This window comes from Meleagris gallopavo, chromosome 3 (genome assembly GCF_905368555.1).
Source record: "Meleagris gallopavo chromosome 3, MGAL_WU_HG_1.1, whole genome shotgun sequence".
Taxonomy (NCBI): domain Eukaryota; kingdom Metazoa; phylum Chordata; class Aves; order Galliformes; family Phasianidae; genus Meleagris; species Meleagris gallopavo.
In genome coordinates, this window is record NC_139406.1 from 1,206,891 (window position 1) to 1,231,089 (window position 24,199).

Below are 24,199 nucleotides of genomic sequence, written 5' to 3' on the forward strand. Positions count from 1 at the left end.
TCAAACAAAGCTCTCCGAGTGCAGAGAGAGATTTGTTCTAAAGACCAAAAAAGTGGCCAATTCCTGCATTCTCCTCCAAGAATTTCAGTGCTTTCTGGGCTGGTCCACCTGGTTCCATGACTAGTGGGGCAAAGGGACCTGTGGACCCATGCCCAGGAAGAGGAAAAGGGGAAAGGGTAGGGAGATGGGCCTGAAGAAAAAACAGCAGCTGTGATCTCATGAGAACAAACTAAAGATATTGGAATGCAAGAAAACACACTATAATACGATATAAAACATTATAATTAGAAGTGGAACTATTAAATAAAATGAGAGTGTCCAAATACCTAAGTCCTTACTAAGTAAGCTGAGGAGATAAGGCTGGGAGCAGAGATTTGTCAGAAGATCAAAAAAGGGAAGCCAAGTGATCTACAAAGTCTTTTTATCTTCCCTCTGAGTGAGAACGGTGACAGAAGTGCGAACAGTCCTCAGGGAGATGTAGTTCTTCTCTTCTGACACAGTTAGCTGGAACTATCCAAAATCCATGGAACAGGAGCATTAAATCTTTAACTCCTTGTGCACTACATGATGTTATGATGTGGAGTACCAATAACAAAACCCATAAAACCATGACAACTACCAAAAATGGGTAGTAATCAGAGGAGCAAACCAGACCCAGGAGTTATTTTCTGATGTCCTTGTCCCAGGCCCCTGGGAGGAAGCACTCCTCCTTATGAGTCGGGTTGGGTCTGTGTATGGGGCCCTCCCTTCCAATGAGAAGGGAATCACCTACCACAATTATCCTACTGTATTTCCTGGCAGAGGCAGTCTGTCTCAAGGTATGGGGATAACTGCCTCACCCTAGGCCTCTTCCGACGTGGTTTCTCCCTCATCTCCCCACTCAGCACCCCTTCAGTTTCCAGCACCACAAACCTACTGCTTAAGGGGACTCTAATTTTTCATAAAGAAAAATATCTTCCACAAGGATTGGATCTGGAGTTGGGGGATTTGTCTTTTGCTTGGTCAGGGCATGGCTGATCCCCTGGTGGTCTGCAAATGTTCAACACCTGGGAGATCATCCAGGTGATTAATAAAAACAGACAGACCAGTCCCATCTCTGGACCACAGAAATCTGAAGAGCACTCTGCACAGTGAAACTTTTTTTCAAAAAATTAAAATAAAATAAATAAATCAAGATTTAAATATTCAAAAGCATCTATACATGCACACACTCAAAAAAGCAGTCCTCATCCGGCAAGGCTCTTTTAATTTTGTACTTTTACCAAACCACAGTACATACTTCAAATAAGGCCTAACAGATTATACTCTTGATAAATTTACAAACAGTTTATTCTCTGTAAAGAGATCATATTATTTTTGTAAATCTTGTGTATTTCAATGAATTATATGTTTATTCAAGCATAACATAGCAAATGTAGCCATAAATCTGTAGACTAAATGTCTATAACAGAGGAATCCCAGATACAGTATACTTTCAGATTAGGATTTATTTTAATATATATGTTTTCGTTTAAATAGGGTAAGTGTCATATCCTGATTATGCTTTCTCTTCCCATGGAAAAGTTGTGCTCAAGAAAAAAAGCCGTTGACTAGAATAACTGTAGACGGACACCATCTTTGTTCACCCACCAGAAACCTGGGCCAGCTTTGTAAGCACACAAACTTAGGACCAACTCTCAGCCTGCTGATTTGGAAGGAATGTGTGGGAGGCTGGCTTAGCTTTCCTGAAAGCTGATGACCTGGTCCCGTCCTGGCTACAGACTGCTTTACAGCAGTAGGGGTGAGATAGGAAAGCACAACCACATTTCTATCTCTAAACAGGAGCTCAGGTTACTGAGATCAAGCTTGTAAACATGGCATGCTGAGGATATTAAAAAAAAAAAAGAGTAAGAGAAAAGAGGAAGTAAGGTAGCCTGCCTCAGTAGCAATTTTGGCAATGTTTTGCTACTGTTTTGTTTATGAATGTAATTCAGAATCCTTATTCATGTCCTTGTCCTTGCTGGGCCCCTTTCCTGCCTGAGAGGCTGTATCTGTAGGCCAGTGATTAGTAGCTTACTATCTTGTTGAGCAAAGCTAGAGAAATAGCAGTACCTCAACAAAGTGTGAAAAGCTGAATAGATTGCTTAAAGACATTTTGCTAAGGTCCTCAGACTGATAAATGACATGGGCTGTGCAAAGCAGGTGCTTCTGTCATGTTACATGGCAATGATGGTTTCAATCTGTCTCTCAAAGACTTATAGAAAATTTCCTGCTTGAGCCCAGTGTGTCCCTGCCAGAAAACCAACAAGGAAAATAAAAAAGACACAGAGACAAAAAAACAAATCAAACCATGCAAATTATAGCTGAGTAATAAAAATTAAAACCAAATCCTCACCCACCAGCCGTTTTGCAGCTCCTAAATAACAAGAATTTGGCAATAATTACCATGCACAAAGTAAAGGCCACTTATAAAACATCTCCATAAAAATATCTATTTATTTCTATATCTTTATTTATATATATATCAGTAAGAAGCTTCACACTGAGCACATCCCAACCACTTTGTAGTGGTGAGGTGAGAATCTGTTTAATCCCCATGAAATTAAGCACTGTTAGGGCTAAATTCCACAGGTAGATCAATACAGATAAGTGCCAGCAGGCTTCTGCTCATTAGTCAAATGGGGTAGAAGAACCCCATCTGACTAATCTGTCAAGGAGCTGAAGCCTTTCAGGAATATCATGCCAAACCATCGGAGGAACTGCATGGGCTTTGGCTGCTCAATGCAAAGAGCAGGTCACTAGGACTGAAGATATTTTGTATCATACCTGCACTGCCTGCAGATGGGTCTTGATCCACTGAAGAGTAGAGCAGAATGAAGGATACTCCTTAACAGAGCAGGAGAGGGATGAACTGTGTGAAGTGGATTTGTGGAAAGCCAGTTCTCTGTGCTTCAGTAACTTAATGGGAATCAAGGGATAGCATAATCTTCATTCAAAAATTACTTTGATCCCATATCTTAATTGGATGGGGTTTCAGCAGATTTGACACAATGTAGAAGTTACAGTGGATTTAAGTACAGTATCTCAGAAACTCCAAACGCATGAAGCAGGTGATTTTTTTTTTTTTCCTCCTATGATATCCTGGTCCAATGTAAATAAGATTCTTTAATAACAGGTGTTGACAATTTTCTTACCTGTGCTAATAGTAAACATTTTTAAGGATGCTAGTTTATTGCCCCTTTTGAGATGGACTTTTAGAACCCCAAGTAACTGAAAGCACCAGAAGCAATGGTTTCTTAATGCTACTGTGTATACTCCTTTGGAGGATACAGTGGCTTTGTATAGGTACAAGACATAACAAAAGCAGCAGGGAAAGAGAAAGCTGAGAGTTCATTCTGACATCTTGTGACTCTATAAGCATTTTCGTATTTACCTTAAAATGTATTTTGCTACACATTTATTTTAGCATTTATATGTCTTGGGAAAAAATATGAAAAACAACAGAAAGGGTATTCTCAATGGAATGAGGTGCAGGTCCGATGTTTTCAGACACTCTTTGCCAGACAGTGCCATCATTCTGGAACGCATACAAAAAAGTTATAAAATAACACTGCAGCTGGCAAAAAATGCTACTTTCAATCACTAAGTACTGTAAGCAGATAAAACCAGCTGCAAATATAGCACAAGACAGGAATTCAGTGTCATACAACTTTCCCAATAGAACAGTCATATTTTGGGAGGCGAGTGTTGCTGCGAAGGAACTACAAATTCTGACAGGGAAAGGTGGTGAATTTATCAGTGAGAAGAAGCATTTCTGAAGGAGAGGAAGAGATGGAAACAATCCAGAACTGTTAGCCAAACTCTTTCCGTGCTACCCTTGCAGTGGTGGATAAGAACTTAGTAAACACGGAGTGCTGGATGCATACTGAGATCTTGTTCCTACATACTATCAGCAACAAAAGCATCACACTTGTGTTTCAGGATGTGCATCAAAGGGGATTTCTCTTTGTTCCACGGCCCTTTAGCAGTTCATGCAGTTTCAGGACTAAAGATGGTGTTAGTGCAAGTTATACAATAAGCTCTGCAGATGTCCCTTATACTCTAACAAAAATAATCTACAGCTACGTGATGACACAGTGTTCAGTCCTCCCCATAAAATCCATACCATAAATGTATTTTTAAATATGTAACTAAAACAGACCTTTAAGACAAAACAGTAACGGGTTTAGGGCCAGCTTGTGAATGGCTGTGCCAAGGTCAGTTTGTTCCAGTAATACATTAACTGTAAGATGTACAGTTTAGGTAAAGAACATTAGCATAAAGGGTTTGACTACCTTTTCTTTACTAAAGGAACTTTATTTATCTTACATACATGGACGTGGCTTGAAAAAAAAGTGCACAACTCGACTAGTTGCTAGCCTAAGCCAAGACTAAATTTGAGAGGGCTGTTTTGCTGGGAATTTTCTCTATATAGCCTGCTTCAGCCTGACTTGTTTTACCTAAAGTCAGCTTTTTTGCTGACTCAAGGGTTTCATATCCAGGTATTTCTTCCAGAAAACACACACACAAACAAAAAACAACCCAAGAAAACAGTGGAAGCAGTGGAAGCATACGTAACATTGTTAAATGCTGCTGCGTCACAGAAAGAACGAAACTTTGTTACTTGATTTAAGAATATTTGCAGAGTATCTTATTCCGAACTTCTTTTTCACAGTGGCAGTTCTGGTTGTGCTTTATTATACCACATGTAAAAATTACTTAACTTTTCCTAGATGATGGTTGAAAAATGGAAAAGTATTCAAAAGAAACAATTAACTGTGCAGGAATCTACTGAAATAATTTTCTTTGTAACATAAAGTAATTAAAAAACAAACAAACAAACAAACAAACTTATATCTGCTACTTCTCTTCCTGGTTATTAACTAGTAGCCCTAATCAGGATTTTGAGCACAGTGCTTCAGGAATTTTGCTTCTATGTGAAAATCAGAATTTAATTTACAAATATTAGAGATTGCTAATTGCTTTTTGGTAACTAGGTCCAAGTCAGCTGTCACTTGAAGTAGCATGTGAAATACCGTAGTGTAAAGTCCAAGTTTGTCTCCAAAACTGCATTTAGTTTCAAGATTGAAGGATTCTGCTAATACTGCAGGCTTAGGGATTTGAATAAATTCGGTATGTAGCTTTTTAAATTCATCATATGTTGATGCCCTATGGGCAATGATTACTCCAGAGCTGTGGACCTCACATCCAAAATATTCTTTTTTTTCAGGCCCATATGGTTTTGGCCTCACTGAAGCTTACATGGTGACAGCAAGAAGAAACAAATTTGCACAGTGTCACAGCGCACAAGTATTGGTATAGCTTTAAGCTTAAAACTTTGCTCCCTTCTTTTTCCTCTAGGACTTTCCTATACAAATGACAAAGGCTCCTTTATCCCCTTCTAGAGGTTTCAACAGCAGTACAAATGACCAGTCGAAACAAGGTCAGAAGGCATTACTGGACCTTGCCACAATTATACATTCAACAAAGCAGGGCCATGCAGTGGGGTTAAGGCAATTCACACTGCAGTCCCAGCCTCCTTGATTCTGGAGGCTGTTGCACCCTCTGTTTCTTTGCCTAGAATATTCTTATCCAAATGCACTAAATGTAGCACTTTTATAAAATGCTTCACATAAAAAAAAAATTAAAGTCTGATAAGGTAGTTTATTAAAAAAACCATGCAAGTCTGTTGAACTAGCACATTTTTCTTGATGATTTCAATAAAAGGCTCACATTCATAAAGGAAAGGGCAGTTATGGTAGGACAGGGAAGCAAACCACTCCCAGTCATTTTTAGTACGTAGCTCTTGTGAAGCTGGCAATGCCACTGAATTTGCAATAACAAACAGTAGCAGAAGTGGGACTAGACTGCTTGCTGCTATCAAAGGAATCAGAAAGAGAAAAAACTCAGTCATTTTGATTCCATCAAAACTCTGTGTTCAGACTCAGCTCACTTCAACAGATACAGATTTACCGTGTTCAGGGTTCTCATGTGTAACACAGTCACAGCAGCCTGATACGCAAGGAATATGTGCACACATTTTAATAATTCATCCCTGGCTTCAGTACCCTCTCTCTTTATAGATAACTGTGCTGCAAAGTCCTTTTTTATTATCTTTTTTTTCCATGTATTTTGAGTTTTTTTTTTAAGAGGCCTCTTCAACTTGTATCCTTTTTCAAACTGATTTCCTTGTACTAGAGAAGGAAAAAATTACAGACAATGGTAAAAATGAAAAAGCTTTTAGGTTAATTAAAACTACTTAGAATTGCTTTCATTCTTTTTTTTTCTTTCTTTCTTTTTTTTTTTTTTATTTAGCAATCTGATTTCTAGTAGAACTTCAGTTAAAAGGAAAGACATTCACAGAAGATATTAAGATATGAGGCGTACATACATGTTGTTCTTTCATTCTAATTTACATGCTGTTGCTTTTAGATTTGTTTAATTTCTCTAGGATTGGCAATAAAATCTGATCAACAAAATACAGGTTCTGCTGTTCAAAGATGATAACCTTTCAGAGTTACTATGTTTGCTAGGTGACATGGTTTTCAAGGAAGAAACCATGTTAAAAGCTATTGCTTATCAAAATGAGATAGCTTCCCATTTCAACAGATACCCTGGAAATTAGATGCATCTGCCATTAAAAGACATAGTTTCAATTAAAACATAATTATTTACTAGGCTATTTTAAACAAATTCTTATCACTACAATAAACTTGTACATATACACCACCACTCTGGCAATCTTAGTAAAATATTTATGGTAACCATCCTTTGACATACATCATGCTAGCTAGAGCACGATACTAAAATACTATCATGTTTGAAGTTTTAATTGCTACAGGAAATATAAAAGGTAAAGGTAAGGTTTAAGACAAGAAAAATACAATGTAGAATTGTTCCAGTACCAATTAAAGATGCATATTCTTATGTAACACACTTGAATCTCCAATTAGTAAACATGGAATAAGCAATATGTGAAAGACTTGATTCAAAACAAACAGATAAGACTCTGGATTTCCCCTCTAAGCTGACTTGATCTGCGTTTTACCATTTTGGCTCTTTGGAGCTCCACAGCTCATTTCCCTGTGATCAGTGTGTTGTGAACGAGCACTCAAAAGCTGCTAACACAGAGGATTCTGGTCTTCAGCCCAGTCTTGCACTCTGCACAGCTGTTGGCAGTTTTGCCGTTGATTTCAAGGGAATCAGTACAATCCTTTCAGTAACACAGCTGGGACACTTTGGTGGCTCAATCAGTGCAAGAAGTAATATTTTCCTAATGAGTTCAAATAGATGAAGCAGCTAAAAGCAGGTGATACAAGACTGCTTAGTTTAGTGTCCTCTAGGGGAAAGCACAGGTTCTTATAAAAGCAGGCTCCATTCTACTCTCCATCAAATTTTCCCACTACAAGCATTTGGATAGCATCTGTCAAACAACACTGGCACAAATTAAAATGGGTAAAATAAACTATGGATATTGTTGCAACTTCCAATAAATAGGCTGACAGGGGAAAGAATTCTCAAAATAGTATGGTGTTAGCAAAAATATGCAAGCTACGCTTCTGAGCCTGCTCAGAAAGTAGGCCAGTGCCTATATTAAGCTTATTAAATTTTCAGAAATTAAATGCAAGACAGACAGAAAGGAATTCACCTAGTCATGAAACACATGACTACATGTGATGAACACAATCTACACGGCTGATAGTCTAAAATATTGTCACTAAGATCCACTATAAGAGGCAGGATTAATTCAGAAAGCTTCTAAAGTTATGAAAGCAATTGTATCTGGAAAATAGACCATCAACATTTTAATACAGCATTAATGAACTTCACTTATGAGAAGTGAAGTTGGTGTCCAGTGGAGAGATGAAGATGCATTCAACTTAATTTAGGAAATGTAAATCCTGTCTTTCAAAATTTAAGACATGCATTTACAAGTATTGCATGTGCAATAGTCAAAGGTTGTTTTCCAGAAATTCTTGCTTGCAGGGTTGTGAGAGCTAAACTGGAAATCTTTTGGAAAGTCAGTGAATAGATGCCACAGACCCCATTACCATAATTTAACAAGTGTTTCTAGCTTGGCCAAGGACTCGGTTAGGCACATAGACCAAGCCATCTTTCCCTTCTAGTACCATGCTAAGGCATTTGGCTACTTTGTCCTCTAGCATCAGAGGATTCCAGGTTCTCAGTATACATGAGTCTGATCCCCGTCACAGACATTAAGTTCAGATTAGTAATTTTTTCTGCAAACTAAATTCAAGTCTATGCAAATGATGCTGTATTCACTGCTCTTGATAACTTGAAGTCGTAGGCAAGGATGTTTTTCAGAGTGGACTAAAGTACAATTAAAATAAAATACAGAATATTGTATAGAAAAGTGAACACCACTTCAATTACAGAAATTCATCAGAAATTGCAACATGGAACAACCAAAGTATTTTGCTGAATAGTCAGTGGTGCAGGCTGGAGTCATCCCAGGCTGATATTCTCCAAAGGGTTAGAGATAAATCTTATGCCCACAAGTAAATATGATCAGGGACTCATCTATTTAAGCACAAGAGAGGGAGATGCTGATACTGGAGGCAAGGCAAAAGACTGTAGAGCACAAGAATGACAGAGGTAGCTTTCATGTTTACCTGAATACCTCTGTCGCATAAAATTACCTGAGAAACAGTAAATCTCACTTGAACCTTTTTGTATGCTAATTCCAAATCCATGAGCAGGAAGAAATCAATGGATTTGATTTGGTCTGATACATGTTCAATGAATCTACCAGATGACTTTATACTACCATTCTTAAATCAAACTATCTATCCCTATCTAGCTCTCAAATTGTGCTTACAAACTTCTTGTCAGGTAAGACTCAAATATTTTCCTCCCTCTCTGTGATTTTTTTAAATTAAATTTTAAATCATTACCTATTATAATAAAAATACAATCAAAAAGATAAGGAAATTAGTGGTGCCAGCACTGATCAGTGTAGTAGATTTCAGATTTGGATTTGAAAAATAAATCCTTCTTACAAAGAAAAATGGATTAAATCTTCGCATACTAAACCCATCAATATTAAAAGATAAAGCAAATCTGAGACTGTCACAAGCATAAATACATTTAAAACGAAATTCTTGGTGTTGCATCTGTTCTTTTAGCACTCAGGAAATGTTTTGCAATACATTCACTCCCTTGTTCCAGTAAAAAACTGCTCACTAAGGCCCTAAATTTCTGAAATCAGATCTGGAGGACCATGCATACCTGCACAGGGCAAGCTACAGCTTCTTTGTTGCCATCAGAGGATGCAAAGTCTTCAGCCCCCTTGCTTTCCACAACTACTGTCCTGCTTCTCAGGTGGGATCTGCAACTTCCCTGGTCTAAGAGGGGACATGGGGTAAAATGATGCACTTGGCACTCTCCTTGACATTCTTAAAAATGCTTTAGATAAGTAATAGTTCAGGTAAATCTGCATATTGAAAAATATGTCTTTTCTAGCACCGTGTGTTTTTCACTACTTTTGAGGCAGAGCTTTCACACCTTTGTTGCTTCATTTTTCTGCCTGTGCAAATGCTGTCAGCAGAGGCTTTCTTCAGAAGGCAATTAAGAAAAAAAAAAAAAAAGAGGATTCGAAGTATGAATTGTTATGTCAAAGCTGTAAAAAGTATCATGTGAAGTCCATGAGTTTAAATGCACTGACTAGAACTGTACTAGTTAATATTTCTGTGACAGCCTAAAAAAAAGCCTATAAAAATAGAAGCAAATGAAGTTTGGCTATAATTTCCTACTACAATGCTTATGCATAAGTCCAGGATATACACACCAGCACATCACAGGCAGAGCTGAATTTAGACTGGCATGTGCCTTGGGTCACCAGATCCCTAGCCAAAGACACAAGAACAGGTCTACTGTTGCACAGCACCATCCGCTCTCAGAGTTCACAAAAACAATAAAAAATAAGATTGCCGTGCTTTATGATCATCCTCTCTGGTAGAAGTAGTAGTAGTAGTAGAAGTCATAATAACATTTTTACATTGCTGATGAGAACTGTACAGAATCAATGAAGTATGTGTGACAAAAAAAGATGAATCCTGCCAGGATTGACAAGAGCTGATAATATTTTGAAAAACTGGCAAGGTTTAGTTGCATTAAGTATCCTTCCTTACTCCTCAGTTCTGCTTCCCAGCTTTGAACACCTGTTTAAACACCACCAAGATGAAGCATGATACAGTGAAGGTGCAGAGCTGATAGCAGCCTGTGGGGAAGTGGCTGGATAAGAAGAAACACATCAAACAAAGTTCTGTCACTTGTTCTCAGGACAGAACCACCTCCATTTTAAACAGCTTTCCAAAAAAAGTAAAAAAAAAAAAAAGAAAAAAAGAAAAAAAGGCCCCATTTCTTGTTCTTTAGAATACCTCTAAATACACACAAAAAGATAGTTATTACTGAAAATTTTAACCAGTGCTGAAGCTGCAAAACTGTTCTTTGTTACAGTTGTTGGAATACAGAAGGGCAATTCACTGATTCACTGTAAGTAAATGTTTAAAAGTATTTTTCTTAAATGCTTGTGATATTTTTCTCCTCCAGTCTCAGTGATTTTTCCTGTCACTTGCTCCTCTAGTTGTGCTGATCTTTTCACCATATGTGTGCTCAAGTTTCCAATGCAGAATGTTCTCTCCCCACTGCAAGAGTCATTCCAGTCCCAACCTGGCCCAGCTTGTATCCCATCCCAAGCTCCCTCTCTATGGGCTTAGATAAGCCATTCCTTCTTGCTCTCGTCAATGGTCTCTGTAAAGTTGGGGTCATTGTTCATGATGGCAGCATCGGCACTTTCAGCTGACTCTGCTCCTTTGGCCTCATTGGTATGGTAGGTTCCCTTGTGGCGAAACATGTAGCGGATCAGGAACACCAAAGTGCAGAGGATGGTGAAGATCACCACAGCGATGACGCCTGAGCAGAAGAGGAAAGAAAAGATGCCACTAAGGAGAAGAACAGATTCTGATACAAAGAAAGAGTTTCACAGCTACATGGGCAGCTGAATGTCACCACAGTTGCTTGGCTTCCACTTCTCTAAAATTTATCTTATAAGAAATGAGGGGAATCTGCTAGTGACTTTCATCCCATAGTTTACATTCTACATTAATACCTAGTTACAGAGGGGAGCTTCATTGACCTTTAGGCAGAGGATGCTGTGTTCCTAAAATGAGGGGATGAAATGGGGATATGTTGTTGGCTGGGCAGCTATTCAGAGATAGAGGACATTAGAGTATTATCATTTGTCATTTTAAAAAAAATCTCATAATCAGACAGAATTATTTTATGTCACTTATGTTAAATGTGTTAGGCAGCCAGATTGTTCAGGCATGGCCTAAATTTTCTGAGGAATGCAATACTATCCTCCCTGTATAGTTGGGTACAAAGTAAAAGTAACAAATTAAAAGTCATGAATAGTAATAATAAAATTAAAAAAAAGTGAAAAATAATGTAACAAATCAAAACTAAAGCAACGGACCTAAACCTGGTTATGGAATCACAGTCCTTTGTCGAGGACACGGAAAAGAAACAAGAAATTCCATTTGACTACACATATTACTATAGTGTTGCTTCACAAGACAAAATATCTCTCACCACCAATATGTCATTTTATATGCGTTTAGAACTGACTAAAATATATTAGGATGATCTTTAAAACATTTTTATATGCCTTCAGAATTTGTTACACTACCAAAGTTGTCTCCAGAAAGTTCTGGTGTAACACTTCAGTACAGAGGGATGGGGTAGAGCAAATTGTAGGTACGTATAAATTTATTCAGGATCCAAGCTGGAGTCAGCTTGGCTGAAAGTCTTCAATTTAATGCTAATTTAAGATCCAAGTTCTGGCATTACTTCCCATCACCTGAGAACCTATCACACAGAATGGCACTCCCAGGCATATAAGTTGTAGCAGAACCTGGCCCTTAAAAAACAAAGCAAGATTGTGAGTTATTTCTGTCAAGAGTGCAAGTAATGGTTTTTGCCATAGATTCATGTTGAATCTGATGTAGCAGGAAAAGTGTCCTTGCCATTTAATGTAAATGAATGACTCTACTACCACAAGTAAGTATTCAAGAATAGATCCTCACAAGCATGCTTGGTATGTAGATTAAAAATATGAATATTTTGATGTGGTTAAAACTGAATATAAGGGAATAAACTAAGTGAAAACAAGCCATTTCACTAGAACAAATTACCTGAACAGAATTATACAAACTATTTCTTTGGTATAATTTTCCCAAAGTCATTTCTTAGCAAATAGATTGAATATGTCACCAACTGCAACTAAGCCTCACAGTTGTGCTGCAGAATTTCTTAGGGAAATAGAAATTTTCCTACCTCCAATAATAGCAGAGTTTCTGTTAACTCCATCTCCTATGGCTTGACCATTGTACGGGAAATCAGCGCTGGCTGTAAATAGAGAATTAAAGATTCATGTTATAATATAAGCAAAACTTACCAAACTAGTTCAAAAATACATCTGACATAAATTAGATACAATTTAAAGAAAAAGTAAACAGATGGTATTTATCTAAATAAATATGAAAGAAAAATATATTTCACTATTATCTGATCCCTTACGACTTTTTGCTTCCTTCTCAACAGAAACAAAAATAACACAAAGGAGGTACCTTCAATAAACATTGCTGTTAATACAGTAGGTAATTTCATTACTCTACTAACCTAAATATAGTAAGTTTCATTAGCACAAAACCAAAAACATAAATACACCTTTCTTTCAAAAGCATGTGAACACACGCTTGGTTTTAACCTTGAGAAAACATTATAGAGAGTTTTAAAAAGCAATCTGTTCTAGTTCAGCTGAGACAGTTGATTTTCTTCACTGTGTTTGTTATGATGCTATGTTTTGGCTGTAGGAGAAAAACTCTGTTGCTAAGCAGTGCTGTACAGAGGTGGTTTCAGTTTTTCCACTTCTTGTTCCACTTCTTTCACTGCCAGTGAGGGGACTGTGGGGACATAAGGAGCTGGGAGGGAACAGAACCAGCTGACCTAAACTGGCCAAAGGGATATCCCGTACTATATGACATCATGTGAAAAAAGCTATAAAACTGAGGGGAATTGGCCGGGGGAATCTGCCACCACTCAAGGATTGGATGGACATCGATCAGCCAATGGTGAGTAATTGTTCAGTGCACTGCTTATTTTGTGTGTATATATATATAGACAGTAATTATACATATATAAAATTATCGTCACTGTTATTTCTCTTTTCCTCTTCTGTCTTAGTAAAGAGTTTTAATCTCTGGTGAAAGGCTTGGAGCATCTCCCCTATGAAGAAAGGCTAAGTGAACTGGGTCTGTTTAGCCTTGAGAAAAGACAACTGAGAGGGGACCTGATCCAGGTTTATAAATATCTGAGGTGTGGCGGCCATAGTGGTGAGGCCAGTCTCTTTTCAGTGGTACGTGGAGACAGGACGAGGGGAAACGGACATCAGCTGCAGCATAGGAAGTTTTGTACGAATGTGCGTAAGAACTTCTTCACGGTGAGGTGACGGAGCACTGGAACAGGCTGCCCAGAGAGGTTGTGGAGTCTCCTTCTCTGGAGATATTCAAGTCTCGCCTGGACGCCTACCTGTGCGAACTGGTGTAGGGAACCTGCTTTGGCAGGGGGTTGGTCTCGATGATCTCTAGAGGTCTCTTCCAACCCCTACAATTCTGTGATTCTGTGATTCAATCTACTTTATTTTTCCAATTCTCCCCCTATCTTACTGGGAGGCAGGGGAGTGACAGACTGTGAGTTCTTTAGCTGCTTGTCAGGTTAAACCACAAAACAATTTAATCAATTCAACCTGTCATCAAAATTTTTCTTCATAGTCAGACACAGCAACTAGATGCTGCAGTAACTGTACAACACTAGGGAGCTAGGTGAGGGGCTGCAATAATTTGCTGTTTTGTTAGTGGTATTGATTTTGGGATAGGGAAAATGTTTTTAAAAGCCTTTCATAGTGTCAGAGAATCCTTGGAGTTGGAAGGGACCTCTGAAGGCCATTTAGTCTAACTCCCCTGCAAGGAACAGGGATGTCCATAGCTAGATCAGGTTATCCAGGGCATTATCCAGCCTCGCCTCGAAAATCTCCAGGAACAGGGCATCAACCACATCACCGGGCAACCTGTTCTATTGCCTCACCACCCTCACTGTAGAAGACTTTTTCCTTATATCTAACCTAAATCCACCCTCTTTAATCTTGAAGCCATTTTCCCTTGTTTTATCACCACAGACCCTGCTAAACTGTCCCCTTCTTTCCTGTAGCTCCCCTTAGATACTGAAAGGCCACTATCAGGCCACCCCAGAGCCTTCTCTTTTCCAAGCTGAACAGCCCCAGATCTCTCAGCCTGTCCTCATAGGAGAGGTTTTCCATCCCTGGGATCATTTTCGTGGCCCTTCTCTGGATGTGCACCAACAGGTCCATGTCTTTCTGGTATTGAGGACTCCACATCTGGATGTAGTACCCCAGGTGAGGTCCCACCAGTGCAGAGCAGAGGGACAGGATCATCTCTCTTGACCTGTTGGCCATGTCTCTTTTGATGCAGCCCAGGATACGGTTGGCTTTCTGAGCTTTGAGGGCACATTACTGTCTCATGTCAAGCTTCCCATCCACCAGTACCCTCAGGTCTTTTTCAGTAGCGCTGGGCACAATCCCTTCATCCCTTAGTTTATATTGGTAATGAGAATTGACTTGACCCAGCTGCAAGGCCTTGCACTTGGATTTGTTGAAACTCATTAAGTGAACCTGGGCCCACTGCTCAAGCATGTCTAGGTCTCTCTGGATGATCTCATCCCTCCAGTGTGTTGACCACACTCCACAGCTTGGTGTCATCAGCAAACTTGCATCGACCCCACTGTTGATGTCACTGATGAAGATATTAAAGAATAATGGCCCCGGCACTGACCCCTGGGGGACACCACTCATCACCGACCTCCATCCAGACATTGAGCCACTGACTACCACTCTTTGGACCCGATCCTGCAGCCGGTTCTTCATCCATCAAACAGAACACCCATCAAATCCGTATCTTTCCAATTTGAAGAGAAGGATGCTGTGGGATGCCACGTCAAAGACCTAACTGAAGTCCAGACAGATGACATCAATGGCTCTACCCTTATCCGTTGATGCAGTGACACCATCACAGAGGGCCTCTAGGTTGGTCAAGCAGGATTTGCCCTTGGTGAATCCCTGCTGGTTCTCCTGTATCACCTCCCTGCCTTCCATATGCTGTAGCATAGCTTCCAGAAGGATCTGTTCCATGATCCTCCCTGGCACAGAGGTAAGACTGACATTTTCATTTAACTGGAAACAGTTCAAATAATCAAGGACTCTAATTCCTGATTATGTCAGTACTTAAATCCCAGCTGTATTTTTCTTCTCTGATGGATTAGGTGATATTTTAATAATTTGATTTTACAGGCCAATGATGTATTCACTATACCAAAAAACTGTCAAAGGGAATTCAACTGGCTTTCTGTTAGCATGAAGTAAAAACCACAATAAAGTTCCTTTTGTATTGTGAAGAAGCTGTACAATGGAATTAATTGCTTCAGCTTGCCATGTGGCCTGAAAAGAGGTTTGCGTGTATACTCTCGGGGAGAGTTCAGCCAGCTGTGTATGGCTGTCTGTGGAACAAACAAGAGAACATTTCTCAGGACTCAATGAAGGGAGTCTGGCCAGTAGTTTTTGCCAGTGACACTTGTCTCTAACATTTGTTCGCACTCTATCTTCTAAAAAACGCATTTCTGTGCCTCACTAAAACAAAAGCTGTTCTGAATGTCAGATAAATAAATTCACAACTCCATACTAATTTCCCACAGAGACATCTTGGAACAGTATCCATACTACTATCCTTACAGCAATGAAAAGGAAGGACTAACAGTAGGAAAATAAATCTGAATTTTAAACTTACACTCTTAGACCCTCAGGTAAAATCTGAAATCTAAATGTCTCCATTTAGAAAAGTACAGTTTGCCAAATAGCTCTCTAACTCAAAAGAAGGTTCCTATCCATCATGGCAACACTGCAGTCAGTCACAAGTCCTACTGCTTCCTGCTGAGTGAATAATTTTGCTTCACTACGGTAGGTGTGATTTTGCATCTATCATTTTCAGAGGTAGGTTTTTTCATGACGCTTTCCACATAAAAGCCTCTTGCAAATTCACAAAATTGAAATGTAAAATGACTGTCAGAGTAGAAAAGTGGTCCAGAAAGTGGGTGTGGGCAGAGAAATCATCATGTTCTGGACAGCCAGGGGATCAGGCCCACCCAACATAGGTTCATGAAAGGCAGGTCCTGATTGACACACCTGGTCTCCTTCTATGATTAAGTGACCTGCCTGGAGGGAAAGTCTGTTGACATCATCCATCTTAGTCTTCAGCAAAGTCTTTGACTTTGATTGTCTCCCACAAGATTCTCCTTGAGAAGTTAGCAAGTCTACAGCTTGGATGGTTATACTCTTCACTGGGTACAGAACTGGCTGGAGAGCCAGGATCAGAGAGTAGTTGTGAATGCAGTTAAATCCAGATGGTGACTGGTCACTGGCCGCTCCCCAGGTGTTGGTATTGGGGCCTGTCCTGTTCAATATCTTTACTGATGACCTGGATGAGGGCATTGAGTGCACCCTCAGTAAGTTTGCAGATGACACCAAGTTGGCAGGAATTGTTCATCTGCCTGGGGGCAGGAAGGCCCTACAGAGAGATATGGACAGTTTGGAAAAAGACCTCAAAGACCATCCAGTCCAACCGTTCACCTACCCCCCAATATTTCCCTCTAAACCATGTCCCTCAGTACAACACCCAAATGTTTCTTAATACCTCCAGAGATGGTGATTCCACCACCTCCCTGGGCAGCCTGTTCCAGTGCCTGATCACTCTCTTAGAGAAGTATTTCTTAATGTCCAACCTGAATCTCTCCTGGTGCAACTTCAGGCCTTTCCCTCTAGATCTATGGCTAATTACATGGGAGAAGTTGATCCCCACCTCATCACAGCCTCTCTTCAAGTAGTTGTAGAGGGTGATAATAAAGTCCTTGAACATGGTAATGCTATTTGGATTAATTATTTAAACTAAATTATGTTAGATACATTCTATTAGCTCAAAAACATTTTGAAAGGTTTAATTTTTATAGGAGATATTGAATCTCAAGTGCTTTTACACTGATCAGTTCTGATGAATTACAGAAGCACAATATGGCTGAGGTTGGAAGGGACCTCTGGAAGTCACCTTGTCTAATCCCCCTGCCATGCAGGGCTTTGACAGAAAGCTATGTATAGAGATTATGGAAAATATAACTACTAATTTCTACTAAAATATCTAATTTAACTTCTTTTTTTTGTGAAATCTCTCAATTCATGTCATTATGCCAATGTCAAATGACTATAAATTAAAAAATGCTCTGAAATGATGGTTTAATAGAAATATTATCCTTTGAGTACTTCTGTACAAAAACATCTGTGACTCTGTGGAAAAGTAATTGAAGATTACAGAGGAAAGAATAGCTGGAAGATTATATAAAAAATGCATGAAATTTGAAATGAAAAATAGGAATGCTACGAATGAATGATTACACCATATGGGGAAAGTTCAGCAAACACTCTCTGGTCAGCAAACTGGTACAAAGTAAATTCCCAACATTAGATTTCAGAATCAGCTACCCAATCAGTCGAAATCATTGTTTCTCCACTGGGAGCTTCATCAACCCTTTCATTTTACACTGCAGACAAATTTTGCTGTCCATATCCCTAAGCAGAGGAGGAAATGGGAGTTTTACGAGTGTCTTGTTCTGAGAAGGCAATACAATGTTCTTTGTTTTGCTCTTAAAAAGTACTCTTCCTGACAAAGGGACAGAAAAGCTTGTACCTTATAAAAAGACTCGGCCTTGCAGCTTACACTCCTTCAGATCAAACCTGGATGAAATATCAAACAGGGAACACATTCCCTTCAATGGGATGGCTTAGAGAATTTCCTCATTTTCCTCTTTCAATGTTCGTTTCCCAGTAATAACAGTTACACTTTCTTTTGCCCACAAACAAATACTTGTACAAAGTAGTTGGAAGGCGTGATCAAAACACTTTCTGCATTTATGAACCAATATCTGTATACAAAAAATTTTTTTTCCTTATTTTAAAATATTAGAGCAGATAGTTAAGAACAAATCCTGCTTCAGATGCATTATTTCGATCACTTTCCATTCCAAATTTTCAGTTGATTTGCAGCATGTAAGAACACATTCATTCATCAAAGATCTAAATTCATCTGTCTAATTCCCAGTAGTAACACTTGTTCAACACTGGGTCTCCAGATAAGAACTGCTGACTTAAGTTATCACTTTCATGAAAATTTTATGAGCAGGGCTTACATTTCACCTGTTAAGGAAGTCAAACAAATACTTCCATTTATAATTAACATAAAACATGAAATGCTTTGGTGCTCTCACAGCAAGTTAAGTGCTGACCAAAGCCTTGCTGTATTCAGATAATTGCTGATAACAGACCCACAAGGAATATTTGAGTGAAACAAAATACAAAACTAAAGATCCAGCCAAATGAGCAAGAAAGTCAAAGAGCAAACCTTAAGAAAAGAAAGATTTGCCTTTACGTAAGGAGAAAGTAACAGATTTGTTCTTCTGCAGCACGTATAAAAAATACATGTAGCACTTCACACTAAACTTGGTGTATTATATATATATAAAACTTTGATGTTAGCATTCGCTAACTCAGATACTACATATTGTGGCATTAAAAATTTGTTACATGTTTCTCTGTGACAAAAAAGATTGGTACTGTTTTCAGTGGTAGAGGTACGGAGGAGAGGAAGAGAATTTTTTCTACGTATTTTTATTCTCTCACTCAGTTCCCTGTGTCTGTAAATTTGTAACAGCTGGGGAAAAAAAAGAGGGAAAAAAAAGAGATGTTGAAGTTCTTGGAAGAGAAGAGTTCTCAGACATAGTACAAGCAACAAGATCAGCTTCTGCACTTTTGAAAAAAAAGATCTCCACTTCTGAGAAAAAAAAAAAAGGATTGGACAGGGCATAAGGGACAGGTCAGAGTAGACAGTTTCAATCTAAATTTAAGTGTAACTCAGGAAGTGAAGTTCTTTTCAGCCTAGGGAAAGGAAAAAGAAGGCAGTTACATGAAGTACTTGGGCATCCATATACTTCTTACTCCAATTTTTTACTCATTCATGCCATTCCTATGTTCCAAGTTAGAATTACTGCTTGTGGAAAACACTCAGCCTTTGCAGAGGATCTTTTTAATATTGCCACCTTCTTATCTTGATGTTAGGTAGCAGTACTAATGCTCAAATCACTACCATGAAATAGCTACAATGCTGGTCTCTCAATGAATGCCAGTTTGGCAGCTTGACAGCTGTCTGATACATTGGACAGAATGTCACAAATTTCACAGTGAAATTATGTATTTTTAATAATCAGAGAAAGCTATATATAACTGTGTGAAGTAAGTGGATGATTTTTGTCCCCAGTCAGTGCAGTCTTACACTGAGTGAGTGCCAATTCACACATTACCATTGTTTTTCATTCTTTCGGTGAATTCACAGATGCATACAGGACATTAAGCTCAGGATGTGCTATCAACACTCTTTCAGTGTCCACAGTCAGGAAAAGATCCTTTTGTTCATATGTCCATAACCTATGATGGTTGTTCTAGCAAGTAATGCTTTTGATTCTTTCTTCCCACTGTGAACTCATTGACAAAAGCAAGAGTTTCCCATTCTGGCAGCCACATCCATGCCAGTGCACTTCTAACACAGCTTCTCCTCAAAAACTGCTGCTCAATCCTCTGGGATGTGGTACCTAGTGGTACAGCATGGGAACCTAACTAACGAGAATCTGAATCAGGAAGGTGGCCTTCAGTGCTGTCACTTGTAACATGTAGCCCAGAAATTGCCTGTTATCATTTCCTTAGCAAAGATAACCAGTTAGCCAATTAGGTGAGCATGGATCATATGACCTACATTCAGCCCTTTGACACTCTGTTCCTGACACCATCACCAACAAAAATAGAGTAAATCGTACAGACATTTTAATCTTGATGACAGTGGTGCATATCTTCATGCAATGGGTTTGCCAGACATGATCAATATACATTTCAAAGCAAGCTGTTTATTCTTAAAACACAAGGCCTTTCACCTTCAACAAGAATAGAGAAGAAATCCATTAAGTCAGAAAAAAAATCGAATCATACACTCAAAAAAAAAAAAACACTGCAGATTTAATGCACACTATTTAATTCTCAATGTGATGATGAAGCTAGCACGGGTTTAACTAAATCCCATATTAAATACTGCACTGCATTTACACACTTAGAATGAATGCATCTTGCAGCTCCATACTAGCTTTTGTTTTCATATGTATGCCAGGCAGGTAATTCACTGGCTTTATACAATAAGCAAAGGTGGACATGCTATTTTAAAATAACCTGGTCATCTTTTCTCTTCCCTTCTACTCTTCAAGTAAGCAAGACAAATCGGATTGTCTCACAAGAACTGATATAACTGAGATGAGAGGAAAACACAGGAAGGGAACAATATTGATTATCTGCTTAGTTTTGATTAGTGTCTTTTCTTTTTTTTTTTAAGCCACCACAGTCACATTCTAGAAACAAATGACTTGTTGAATTCCTGCGCTTCATCACCACAAAGAAAGGATCACCATAGCAACAGGAAAAGAAGTATTACCAAGCTGAACAAGATAATGTTCTGACAGCATGGCAAAAAGCCAGCAGTGGATGGGGAGGGATGGAAATGATATTTTTGCAGTGAAAATTTTTTTTTAGAGGAACTAATGTTAGAAATTAAAGATATGTTAATCCAAGGTTAACAGAAAATGCAAGACAACTAATTTAGAGGCTGAATAGCCTATTTGTCTAGAGAGCAAATTCATGACTGAGTACTGCAACTAATCAAGATTAAATTTATAATTTTTTAATCTGTCTGGTCAAAGTAGAATTGATTCAGTAAAGCTTTCCTATGCAAGACTGAATCAACTGAAGACCAAGCAGAGTAGCACAGGGCAAGGACAAATAGAACCTCCTCTTTTAACACCAACGAGCTATCAGGAAACATTCAACTATGTTGCATAAATTCAGCCAGTCTTTTGTCACCTTGCAGTCAAATTATCTATTGGAAAAAGATAAAAAAAAAAATAAAAAAATTAACATACAATACACATTAACTCACAAGATCTACTGCACTAGTAATTTTCTGGCACACTTTTTAGAGACATGAGTCAGTGAGAAGAAATCTGTCAGGAAATGTGCTTCTATGGAAAAAGGAGCTTAGAACATAACCTTCACATACAAACTGATTTCATAATTTCAGAGAAAAAAAAACGGACTACTAAGGTTTCTGATGAAATAAATCAATTAGAGGTAGGAGAACGGCACGGCTCAGCAAGGACCTGCTGGGCACGCTGAGGGCAAAGAAAGATGAGTACAAGCTCTGGAAACAGGAGCATGTTACTTGGGAAGAATACAAGGATGCCATCTGGACTTGCAGATGTGGGATCAGAAAAGCCAAGGAGCAGGCAGAACTGAACTTGGCGAGGGATGTGAAAAATAATAGGAAGACTTTCTACAGGTACATTAGCCAGAAGAGACAGGCCAAAGCAAGTGTAGCTCCTTTGGTAGATGTAAAAGGAGAACTGGCTTCAATGGACTAAGAGAAGGCTAAGGTACTGAATGAGTTCTTTGCCTCAGTCTTCACTGGCAGCCAGGATTCCAGTATTTCTCATGTCCCTGAGCCCCGCATCCCTAAATCTCTAGGTGGGGATCGGGGCGGTAAATCCCCCCCCTCACTGAAAGGGCAGAGCAAGTCTGAGACTGCCTGATGAGACTGAATGTGTACAAGTCTATGGGGTTGGATGGCGTGCATCCCAGGATTCTGAAGGAGCTGGCTGAGGTGGTTGCTGAGCCGCTCTGCATCATATTTGAAAAGTTGTGGCTGTCAGGTGAGGTCCTGGATGACTGGAAGAAGGGATCTCAGAATATTAGCAGTCCGCTTGGACATCAGGGTCTCGTTCTCAGCAACCTGCAGTACTGATAGGTTTTCAAACAAAGCTCTCCGAGAGCAGAGAGAGATTTGTTCTAAAGACCAAAAAAGTCTAGGGATGTGGATTTCATGGGTGGACCACTCGATGGATAAGAAATTGGTTGAAAGGCTGCAGACAGAGGTTGGTCATCAATGGCTCTATGTTTAGGTGGAGGCTGGTAATGAGCAGCATCCCCCAGGGGTTTGTCTTGGGACCGGTGCTCTTTAACATCTTTATCAATGACATCGATGACGGAATTGAGTGCACCCTTGTGAGAATCCTTTTTTTTTTTTTTTTTCGGCTCAAAGCTTGCTTCCTGAGGTATTTCCTGTGATAAGACTGACTTGTCAAGAAAATGAGTGATGGGTGGGTATTGCTGTGTGGCAGTCAACTTCACTGTGTGAACAATTTTAGCTGTTTGCCTTCAGAAGAGAGTGCTTAGGACAGTTTACTGGTGGAAGATCTGGCCTGTGACTACATAGCTCCAGCTTGGTATGGGAAAACTGGGGAATGATACCATCATGTCCTGTGAAAAACAGGATGCAGATGGGCATCCCTGCTCCCTCTTATCTGCTGGCAAGGCCCTGAAGGTGGGAACAAAGGAGTTTCTGCTGAGATCCCAGAGCCAGAAGTTGTCACTCCAAAGATGACTTTGAAAGCATTGAAAAGGGGCCATCATCGCCATGGTCTTTGCCGTCTTTGTCATTGTCCTCAACCGAACAACACTGCCCGATGATCCACCACTACTGAAGATCAATGACTGAGCTATGAGCCACACGGGATCCATGGTGCTGACGATCTCCCTCCTGCTTCCTACAAAGACTCCTTGCTTCTTCTTTTCTATCTTTTCTATTGCCCTCCTTCCCTTCCCCATTACCCTAATTCATAATAATGTCTGTCCTCCTTTCCCCATCTCCCTAATTAAGATTTGTAATAAACTTGTCGGACCAACATTTGAAACGTTGTTTCTTAACCTCACAGCAGGTATATAATTTTAAAAGAACCTCATCTCCCTCCTATTAAATCGGAGCGAGACAACCCTCAGCAAGTTTGCTGACGAACACCAAGCTGAGTGGTGTGGCTGACACGGTGGGAGGAAGGGATGCCATTCAGAGGGACCTCAACAGACTTGAAAGGTGGGCCCGGGTGAACCTAATGAGGTTCAACACAGTAAATTGCGAGGTTGTGCACTTGGGCTGGAGGAATCCCAGGCATCCATAAAGACTGGAAGGAGCAGTCCTTGAGAGCAGCCCTGCAGAGAAGGACTTGGGGGTCTTGATGGATGAACATCTTAACATGAGCCATCAGTTTGGAAAGTAAATGGTATCCTGGGCTCCATCAGAAGAGGTGTGGCCAGCAGGGACAGGAAGGTGATTGTCCCCCTCTACTCTGCTCTTGAGAAGCCTCGTCTGGAGTACTGTGTCCAGGTCTGGAGCCCCCAGTACAAGAAAGACAGAGAGAGTCCAGAGGAGAGCCACAGAGATGATCAAGGGCCAGAGCACCTCCCTTACATAGACAGGCTGAGGCAGCTGGGCTTGTTCAGCCTGGAGAAAAGGAGGCTGCAGGGTGACCTCATTGCAGCCTTCCAGGACCTAAAAGGAGCCTACAAACAGGAGGGGAATCAACTCTTTGAAAGGGTAGATAACTGCAGGACAAGGGACAATGGTTTTAGGTTGAGGGAGGGAAAATTCAGGGGGAAGTTCTTTACAGAGAGAGTGGTGCGGTGACCTGCCGAGAGGGATTTGAGGGTCTTGGTTGACTGCAAGTTGAGCAGTGTGCCCAGACAGCCGGGAATGCCAACTGGGGTGCATCAAGTGCAACACTGCTAGACAGTCAAAAGAAGTGATTTGCCATGCTCTGTACTGCACTGGTGCAGCCTCAGCTTGAGTGTCACAGTATAAAAAGGACACAAAGCTATTAGTGCCCAAATGAGGGCTGCAAAGATGGGGTCTGGATGTTTGGATGTCAGAGGAAAGTTCTTCACAATGAGTGGTGAGGTGCTGGAACAGCTGCCCAGAGAGGTTATGGATGCCCCATCCCTGGAGGTATTCAAAGCCACGTTGGATGGGGCCCTGGGCAGCCTGGTCTAGTATTAAATGGGGAGGTT

At 39.8% G+C, this 24,199-nt stretch overlaps 1 protein-coding gene across 1 annotated transcript in view; it reads right to left on the minus strand.

Moving 5' to 3' along the window:
- Nucleotides 1–1,229: 1,229 nt before the first annotated feature.
- CNTNAP2 (contactin associated protein 2) overlaps nt 1,230–24,199 on the minus strand; it is a 791,915-nt gene continuing 768,945 nt past the window's right edge. The window contains exons 23-24 of the mRNA XM_010708239.3: nt 12,376–12,447; nt 1,230–10,953 (exon numbers count right to left, since the gene is read on the minus strand). Coding sequence (XP_010706541.1) covers nt 10,754–10,953; nt 12,376–12,447 — 272 coding nt within the window. The 3' untranslated portion in view covers nt 1,230–10,753. The remainder of the gene's footprint in view (nt 10,954–12,375; nt 12,448–24,199) is intronic.